The sequence below is a fragment of the Ictalurus punctatus genome, chromosome 14, assembly GCF_001660625.3.
Source record: "Ictalurus punctatus breed USDA103 chromosome 14, Coco_2.0, whole genome shotgun sequence".
Classification (NCBI taxonomy): domain Eukaryota; kingdom Metazoa; phylum Chordata; class Actinopteri; order Siluriformes; family Ictaluridae; genus Ictalurus; species Ictalurus punctatus.
The window spans coordinates 20,839,423-20,850,046 of record NC_030429.2 but is presented as its reverse complement, the minus strand read 5'-3'; the positions used below and the strand labels follow the sequence as shown (position 1 = coordinate 20,850,046).

General features: G+C 39.0%; 1 protein-coding gene across 2 annotated transcripts in view; it reads right to left on the bottom strand.

Annotated features, from left to right (window-relative positions):
* Positions 1 to 1,432: 1,432 nt before the first annotated feature.
* Positions 1,433 to 10,624, bottom strand: part of fbln1 (fibulin 1) — a 30,194-nt gene continuing 21,002 nt past the window's right edge. For both annotated transcript variants that reach the window (XM_017486110.3, XM_017486111.3), the window contains exon 17: positions 1,433 to 3,670. In XM_017486110.3, the coding sequence (XP_017341599.1) occupies positions 3,531 to 3,670 (140 nt within the window). In that variant the 3' untranslated portion in view covers positions 1,433 to 3,530. The remainder of the gene's footprint in view (positions 3,671 to 10,624) is intronic.

Here is a 10,624-nt window from a genome sequence, read left to right as displayed (position 1 = left end):
TGTGCAAATGTGCGCATATCGTGTGTGTGTGTGTGTGTGTGTGTTTTTGTGGTATATGTGTGTGTGTGTGTGTGTGTGTGTGTGTCTGTGTGTGTGTGTGTGTGTGTGTGTGTGTGTGTGTGTGTGTGTGTGACTGGGATGACCCTATATAGTCTGCTTGCCCAGAACTGGGCCTTCTCCCAATCGACCCTGGAAAGACTGGACTTCACCCCCCCACCCCCCACCCCATCCCTCTTTCCCTCTCTCTCTTTTCACTCTCCTTGCCATCTTTCTTTTTTCACCTCTCTCCACAGCCAAAAAAAACCTCTTTCCTCCTGTGCTCTGACCACTACTCAAGCAGACACATATACATCTACATACGCATGCCCAGACCACCACCTGGCCACAACAACAGTATATCAATATACACGAGCACACACACACACACACACTTTCAACAGGTTTGCTGCCCTGCAATAATTCAGTGACAATTTGATTCCTCCTGTGGCGGCTACCAGCTACTCTACGCATAGCAGAATAAAGGCTCTACACATGCTCTCTTTTCTTCTTGCGGGGTGGGGAGTGTTCTCTTTCATTTTTGGTTCATTGTTCTGACACTTCTTGGGCATTTATATAGATTTGGATAATGAGAAAATGCCGTAGTTCCTGCATAATGACTAAATGTATTTAATCAAAGCTAACAATTTTGTAATAAATTATATTTGCATGGCAAAACCACCTGCCACCCCAATAAGTTAACTTTAACAAACATTTGTAACATTTAAGTTAAACCATATGCAAAAATTTATCCTCATTTACCAGCTAAAGTTTACGAGAAAACTGTATTTTCTGGTATGCTTACTTGTCAAGGACATTATGCTTCTTCATTGAAGTGCTGGTCAGCAATGTTTTTGTCCCAACCACAGTGATGATTAACCAGCCATGGTTCAGACTAGTCCCTCCATCTGCTCAAATGAGCTAGAGCTGCTTGCCTCATGTCCCTTGACATTGAGAAAAGACAGTCTCGGTTCAGTGGCCCCCGCTGGCAGGGATGTGGTCACACATAAGCTTTCTGAGCCTTCTGTACTATATGTATTTTCCAGTGCAGAATTGAACTTCATAATATGAGTTTGCATAGCATATCATGATTGCAGTCAGTTTGTGAACAACAGGATTGTGGAACTTGCGGACATTTTTGGCATTTATGCATGTCTTAAATTGACCAATGAGAAAAAAACAGAGGGCTTTTATTTGTGCAGGCAACCAAGCCAAGTTACATGGAAAGTTTGATTTAGTAATGATTTCAAACAACCCAACTAAATTATGGTCAAATTGTAAGCCTTTGTAATAATTGAATTACTCATTTATACCAAGAAAACTATTAGTGTGTGGGAACATTTGGGTTTGAGTATGTTTTAGACTACGTAGCTTAGGCACATTTTAGGAAAACACCTTGAAATAACATTTGTTTTAATTATACATTCATAGTGAAACGAACAGTTGTATACAGAAGTGTACAGTTAGTGAATGAACAGTCAACTATTTGTTCATACAATAGCATTATGGGTCCACCTGCCTCAAAAACAAGCTTTAACTCCCAATGTCTCAGTCTAATTCCCCAAAACAGATGCAAAAAATGGATGCATTATGAATTTAATACTACTACTACTACTACTACTACTACTACTAATAATAATAATTATTATTATTATTATTATTATTATTATTATTATTATTATTATTATTATTATTATTATTATAGGGTGACAGTTTGATCCTGAGCTCTGGTTACTATCTGTGCAATGTTTCACATCTTCTCCCCATGTCCATGTACATATCCTCTGGTTTCTCTGGCAGTGAATTCGCTATGTTAAATTGCCCCTCGGCGTGAATGAGTTTGTGAAAGTTTGTGCATAGTGACCTGCGGTGGACTGGTGTGCCATTCAGTGTGCTGCCTTGCACTCAGTGTTCCTGGGGTAGGCTCTGTATCTACAATGGTGCTTGAAAGTTTGTGAACCCTTTAGAATGTTCTACATATCTGCATAAATATGACCTAAAACATCATCAGATTTTCATACCTAAAAAGTCCTAAAAGTAGATCAAGAGAACCCAATTAAACAAAAGAGACAAAAATGTTATATTTGGTCATTTATATATTGAGGAAAATCTTAAAATATTACATATCTGTGAGTGGCAAAAATATGTGAACCTTTGCTTTCAGTATCTGGTGTGACTCCCTTGTGCAGCAATAATGGCAACAAAATGTTTCCATGTAACTGTTGATCAGTCCTGCACATCGACTTGGAGGAATTTTAGCCCGTTCCTCAGTACAGAGCAGCTTCAACTCTGGGATGTTGGTGATTCTTTGGTAGAACGACTTGTGTGCTATGGGTCGTTGTCTTGCAGCATAACCCACTTTCTCTTGAGATTCAGTTCACTTACAGATGTCCTGACATTTTCCTAGGTATAATTCAGAAATCATTGTTCCATTAATGATGTCAAGCCATCCTGGCCCAGATGCAGCAAATATGTGTTGTGAAGATCAGACTTTATAGATTCCTGTTCTTTAAATTAAACAAGGCACTCACTCACACTTGATTGTCATCCCACTGATTGAAAGCACGTGATTCTAATTTCACCTTCAAATTAAACTGCTAATCCTAGAGGTTTACATACTTTTGCCACTCACAAATATGTCATATTTCATTTTCCTCAATAAATAAATGAAAAAGTATACTATTTTTGTCTCATTTGTTTAACTGGGCTCTCTTTATCTTGTTTTAGGACTTTTGTAAAAAAAAAAAAAAAATGATGATGTTTTAGGTCATATTTATGCAGAAATGTAGAACATTCTAAAAGGTTCACAAACTTTCAAGCACCACTGTACCTTGACCCAGACCAGGATAAAAATGGTTAATGAAAATGAATGAATGACTGAATGATAATTAATTCAACATAATGAGAAACGTGAAAAAATATAATAAAATTAGCAACCAAAAAAAAAAAAACAGCATTTTGTAATAATGTATGTAAAAATAAGTGGTGACCATCTGAAGACTGAGTAAGACAAATTTATACAAATCTGTGACAAATGACTGGTTTGCAGACTGAGTGTGAAGAATGAGGCTATCAACAAATTCTCAACAAAGAGATGAGTTTATGCTTGTTAATGTTTAGTAGATAATCTATAAACACTGTATAGACTATCACATTTGCTTTCATTTTATCTGGATAATCCAATATATGGTTGATGATGTTTAGATCATCTGTTGATTAGCAACTCATCTCTAGTTCTTACACAATTTCAGATCCAGTCACTCTGAATCCAGTGGACTCTATTGCTATTGTTTATGACATGCTGTTGAAATATAGATATGTTATGCTGCTTCATGACAGTTTATAGACAGTCTAAACTAGATTATCAAAATAAAGGTTTACCTATTATTATTATACTCTGTATTATCTTGTGGCATGCAAGCATTTTGACAATTTTAGAGTGCATAGTTAAGGCTCAAAAATAGACATCTAAATGATAGCTAGGTGTAATCTATTTAAAACCAGAATTCAGAGACATAGATGTGAACTTTGATGATATTCCGATGAGAGATGACTCCATTTGTGACATAATTCATGGCTAGCTTCAGAACTGTGCTCAAAGGTCCAACCAGGGGCTTCACCTGTCTGACAACACCTGAGAAGAACAAAGTAAAGTCAAACATAAAGAAGATACAAGCAACTCTTTTGCAAATAAGCACTATACTGTCATTATTGATGATGATGGTGATACAATGTAAGGCCTTTTTAACCTGATAAGACATTTATGAGTCTCATTTAACTATTATAGCATTCACTGTGCTAAGGAAACTGTTATTAAATAATAATAATTCAATGAATGAGTGAATGAAACAATGAATGAATGAAACTATGTAAACAATTGTCAAGGTTTATAAGGCTTATTTCAATAGGCATCAAGTGTCACACAATGTTTTGTCAGATTTGCTGTCAGATTAACATAATACATAATTCAAAGGACAACGATTTTTGTTTACCTGAGGTTGTGTTATGATACTTATGTACTGATGCACAAATTCAAGACAACTGATTGGACAATATTTATTTCCTACATGCCCCTGCCATATGAGGGTGATGACATGACCAGTCAAACATAAAAAAAAAAAAACACTTTAAGAGGGGAAAAATACACAATTTTATATTACTCAGTTATAGTATTCTGACCATATGTTTTCATAAATATCTTTGTGAGGTTTGCATGTATTATTCTCAGACACCCCCCCCCCCCATTTTTCTTCAAGAACTACTGACCATCAGAACTTCAAAGCAAATATTGTAATCCTAGAATTATGACACGTGCAAAACTAATCTTTTGCTATGAAAATAACTCAGATATTACTCAACTACTCATATCACTGCCAGACTTGTTTCTTTATCTTCATTCTAGTAACACAACTACCATGTAAGAGTATATTCAATAACAGTACACGCTGTGTTTGTTTGTTCTTTTGTTCTTTGATATTCTTACTTTGAGACAAAGTCTTTACACCAAATAGGTGGTCTAGAGAGACATCTCCTTTAGCATTTTTTGGACCCCTTTGTGCAAGGGTTGGGAGCATACTTACAATGGCTGGCAGTCTACACTGCACTTGTCTGTGTGACACTAGTGAAGTAGGCAAGACATAAGGTTCTCCACTTCCTCCCATCACAACGGAAGTGATTTAACTAAGCAGTCCATCTACAGAAAGTGGTTTGAGCACTGGGGTAAACCCTTCTGGATCCAATTTCTTTCTCTACTAAGGACAAGAAAAGTGTGACAAGAAATGTGTCAATTAAATCAGCTGTGGCCTGTAATGCAAAAGTCATTTCTGGCCACTTGCTTTAGTTGATTACTAAATTTATAGCACAACAGCAGTTCCATGTAGCTGCACTGACTGATCTGACAATGTTTATGACAACCTTTTCCAAAGGCCTGTCAAGCAGTTTAACTAGCACTAACAAGTTGTGCTGAGGCAGGTATCTGGAAACAAGAACAGGAAACAAGTAACAGTAACAGACAGAATCGTTTGTATAGATTTTAGGATGTTACACCTTCTGTTCACATGCATAGTTATATTAGATTTTGTGATACATTGGTTAACTGTTGGTAAATGTGGGTAAACTCTAAAGTATATACCATAGGGCGTGTGAACCTCATACAAGTGGTGTGTTAAGTACATGCTCAGATTATGACTTCTTTGCCCTCTGCTCCCTCGAATCCATTCTTCCGTACACTAGGGGCTCTCTAATACAGTGCAAGATGCATGTTCTGAGTGATTACATAATAGACTACAGGGTTCTAGGATTGCACAGACAGAAGTTATGTACTAATTAGTGATGAAATCACAGGTGCCTAAGAGGGGGCAATAAACAAAAGGAGGCCCTTACTCCTCCAGAGGCTTGGGCCTCTGCCTCTATTCCCTTGACTAGGCCCCTGTGGACCTCCCCTCTTTCCTCTGAGCAACCAGGGAGTTACTACACAAGGTTTTACCTCCATGACAAGAAGTTGGCTTTGGGGTGTTTGTGTGAAGCTGGGAGAGGACTGGTTCTTATCTGGCACCTGGACTTTATCTTCCCTTTGCGCATAGTAGCACTGTAGTCAAGACCCCCATTCTCAAGTCTAAGACAAGTCCAAGACCAGAAATAGCTGAGATTGAGACTGAGTCATAAAAGGGTTGAGGCCAAGTTTCAGTCCAAATGAAAGAGAGACAGAGCAAAGATCAAGACTGAAAACCAGGGGCAAACTTATGGTGGTGGGGCTTGAACTATTGCTTTGGCCCTATACATATACACGAATCTACAACTGCTCCAACCAGAAAAATCAAGACTGCTATAACACAAAATATTAGCTACTATACAGCAGGTAATCTATGAGCAGAGAGAGAGAGAGAGAGAGAGAGAGAGAGAGAGAGAGAGAGAGAGAGAGAGAGAGAGAGAGAGAGAGGGAAAGCATGCAATATGGAGAAAAAGAACAATGTGAGTAAGCAAATTTAGAAATTGCAAAAATGTCCAAAGGTGCACAGAGGCACAGTATAATCTAGACAATGTGCACAATAATGTATATGTATAATGTGATAATGTAAAATACAATAACTGTTCATTACATGGGTTTAAATATGCCCAACTAGTAGATGTTGTAGAATACACTTTTAGTCGTACAACTAGTTTTAGAGCAGCTGTTCTAATAATATTCTCTATGCAATAGTTGGTTAGAATGTCTTGCAGTTCATAGCGCCTGTGCAGCAAGATCCTAATGAACTCAGGTGGCTGCTAATGTCACAGTTTTCTTTTTTGCCGCAATTTATTGACAAACCCTAACGTTTCAGTGACACAGATACATGAAAAAAGATTTTACTAACTCTTAATCAGGAGTATCCTGGCTTGTTAAATGGGTTTTGAATCTCCTTTTGATGTCACATCCAAAACATGTTGTTTTGCAATAGTTTGGCCTGCTAGTCCAAAGACCATATTTAGAAAGTGGCCAAGAGTGGCCAGCATTAATATTGTCTTTGATGGTATAACATATGAGTAGGACAGTAGGTGCACTGACCATCTAGTTATTCATATAATCTGTTCCTTTTTATGTCAAGATTGTAGTAATTTCCTGCACAGAGTGCATAATTCCCCCACAGAGACATTCTCCAACAGCTCATTCAAGTGCTTCCACAGAAAAGCGGAATACTTCCTCTCAGCTGGAGGCAGGATCTGGGCTGCAAAGACAAACACATGTTCAGTATTGGCTGAGTGAACTAAGTACACCACCAAGTCTGAAGCATCTGTAGTAACATAGGTGGGCAGCTGGGTTTCAAAAATATCTACAGTTTCTAGCAACAAGTCCTATTTAATGTCCTTTTCAATGCATGCAAAGATGTTATGGAGAAGCACAGCTTCCCGATACTGCACTGCACAATCCACCAGAAGTTACACAAACTGATGCCCTTGAGTATTTGTGCCATGAGATGATTTAGTGTTTCGTCCTGACCTAAATGCCTGACCAAAAATGATATTGTTGTGGGACTGCTTCAAAGGGAAACCCCTGAGGGGAATCCTCACAAAGAGCATGGGGCCAGATATAGATTTGCCATTGTTAATCTTGGCATCACCTCCCCAGCAATAACCACACATATCTGAGATCTTGCTTCACTATGGCAGGACCCATCCACTAACATGATGTTTAAGAAGCCCTGGGATTTCAATTGGTTACCAAAATCAATGGGTGGGTAAGCTAAGGACTTCCCACTTCCTCTACTGCTTTTGTCCCTACAAATGGATAGTGACAGGCAGAAGTGGATGTTTGTACATATGACCATGCCTGGTCCAGTGCCCCACCTTGCATCAGGCTTTGGTGGATCAAGGGTTGTTTGCAACCTGAATGCATTGATGTGATATTTATCTCCTTGGATACACAGAGGTAAGCAGTATATATCAGGTCAATCAGGGAAGCCTGTGGATGTCTCAGGGGGCTGGAGCAATGTTCCCATGCCTGTGATGGGACATTGGTCCTGTAAATGCCTTGGTTCTCTCAAATAATAGAAAAATAAGGGTAGGACAGGAGGTGTTCAGCTGTACTAACTGACCATTAATTATTTTTATGTGGTCAAACATATGTCTCAGTGTTTTGTTGCAGGACTGCTCCAAAGGGAATTCCCTGAGGGGAATCCTCACAGAGAGCATATGGTCAGACTTGGATCTATCATTGTTGGCCTGAGCATCATCTTTCTAGAGAGAGCAATATATATGCCACACCTTGCTACACTATATCAGGACCCATCCACTAGCATAATTTTTATGAACACCTGGTATTTCAATCAACTCATTCCCAAAATCAGCGGATGAATAGGCCAAAGACTTGCCCTTTCCCCAATTTAATGCTTTTGTCCCTGGAATTGGATAGTGACAGACGCCATGGATATTTGTGTATATCCTCATGCCTTCTTCATTGCCCCACCTTCATATCAGGCTTTGGTATATCAAGGGTTGGTTGCAAATTGAATGCATAAATTTGATATGTAACTCCTTGGATACTCAGAAGTACGTGGCACCTCCCAGATCAATCAGGAAAGCCTGTGGTGTATCAGGGAGCTGGACCAATGTTCCCACATCTGTGACGAGACATCAATCTTGGAAATACCGGGGCTCCCCACCTGCCTGAGCCATACCACTTCACCTGCAGCTGCAGAGTATGGGCCACCTGCCCCATGAAACACCACCAGATGATCTTCTATGAGCTGGATGGCCTTGTCCAGTGTCTCCAGAGGAGAGCCACGTAATGAATCCAGCACCACCTGGTCCATGATTGTGCTGATATAACACCCCCCAGGGATGGACATGGACAGCCCATTGAGACTTAGGACATGCCCATGCTACCCCAGCATGCTCTAAAGTCCTAAAAGGTCTTGCATCATGTTCTAATGTATAGCAGATTCTTTGTGTATCCATACCCAATATAAGTAGTGGAATGGTGTGCTACTTCGCAGCTGAACATTGTAAATGGCAATCAAATGTTCTTCAGGATAGATGATAGAAACAGAGAAGGGAATAGCACTGGAAGTGTCACCAAATGTGGTGTTTGCATGTGTTATTGTTAGAATATAGGAAAACACAGACATGCTATGTGTGGTGTAACTGTTTGCACATGATATGTAGACCTGGGGAGTGGGGGACACTTTAGAGTGTAACACATGAAGTCAGAGGAATGTGCATTGATGCATGTGGGCTTACATTGCTGTTATTAAAAAGCACACGGTTGAAATGATACGCTATCTCTTTATTATTCCACGTTACCAGAAACTATAACATAACAGTATGCTGCAGTCAACTCTGTTGTGTTTACTGTCTCTTTTTCTTCTCTCTGAGTAAACATTTGTTACTTCTAGCTTAGCTCTATCTAGTAGGTGAACATACACTGATCGGCCATAACATTAAAACCACTGACAAGTGAAGTGAATAACATTGATTATATAATTATGATGGCACCTGTCAATGGGTGGGATATATTAGGCAGGAAGATAACAGTCTATTCTCGAAGTTTATGTGTGGGAAGCAGGAAAAATGGGCAAGTATAAGGATCTAAGTGACTTTGACAAGGTATGCAGTGGTTGATACCTACCAAAAGTGGTCCAAGGAAGTGGTGAAACAACAACAGGGCCATGGGTCAAGGTTGTGCCTGTCTGGTCCAGTCCCACAGAAGAGCTACTGTAGGACAAATTGCTGAAAAAGTTAATGCTAGCTAAGATATAAATGTGTCAGGGCACACAGTGCATCGCAGCTTGATGCATATGGTGCTGCGTAACCGCAGACTGGTCGACGTGCCCATGCTGACCCCTGTCCACCACTGAAAGCACCTACAATGGGCACATGAGCATCAGAACTGGACCATGGAGCAATGGAAGATGATGGCCTGGTCTGATGAATCGCATTATGTGGCATCAGAATTCACTATGGGATGAAGGCAAGCCAACAGAGGTAGCGTGATGGTCTGGGCAATATTCTGCTAGGAAACCTTGGGTCCTGGCATTCATGTAGATGTTACTTTGACACGTACCACCTACCTAAACATTGTTGCAGACTAAGTACACCCCTTCATGGCAACGTTATTCCCTAATGCCAGTGGTCTCTTTCAGCAGGATAATGTGCCCTGCCACACTGCAGAAATAGTTTGATGAACATGACAAAGAGTTCAAGGTGTTGACTTGGCCTCCAAATTGCCCAGATCTCAATCCGATCAAGCACCTGTAGGATGTGCTGGACAAACAAATCTTACTTGAGGTAAGATTTCTTGAGGTCTTGTGGAGTCCATGCAGGATGGGTCAGAGCAATTTTGGTGGCACAGGGGGAACCAACACATTAACTGGGAAGGTGCTTTTAATGTTATGGCTGATAGGTGTATGCATAGCAGAATAAAGCATGCATGTACAAGTAAATACATAAGTAAATACTTTGTCATAAGTATTTATAACAGTGTGCCTGCAGGTGGTATGATGGTAAATTGAATACTTTTAAAATTCTTTTAATGTCACTTCAAATTTAAATCCAGGTTTACAATGATGATACACCAAATATAAAAGCATCCTGTTTCCAGGTATCTATAAAATAACTAATAAAAATGTTCACAGTTACTGTGCCTTTCTAATAGCAAGTATAACACGCGAGCAGCAGTTACAGCAATGACTGATAGCATTTCTTTCTTTTTTTTTCTTTTTTTTTTGATGAATGCCCCATTTCTGTTTTGTATGGTACTGTTGATCATCCCAGTTGCAGAGAATAGAAGAAAGAATATACAACCCTTAGTCTAAATTTTAGAAGAATATTACCATAAAGGCAAGTGCTCCAGTATAAATATAAATTTCCTATATGGATCTTGTAGCATATATCATATGCAATTCTTATAAAATGAATATGTGGTGTATAAATTGCATGCATGTTTCACACAAAAAATTATTAAGGATTATTATTAATATAGGCTATATTAAAGAGCTATAAGACATTTACATATATATATATATATATAAAACATTGGTACTGTAATAGAATTATTGTAGAGTCTCAAATGAACCGTATAATACTGTATCTATGAAAAAAAAATATATTGCTG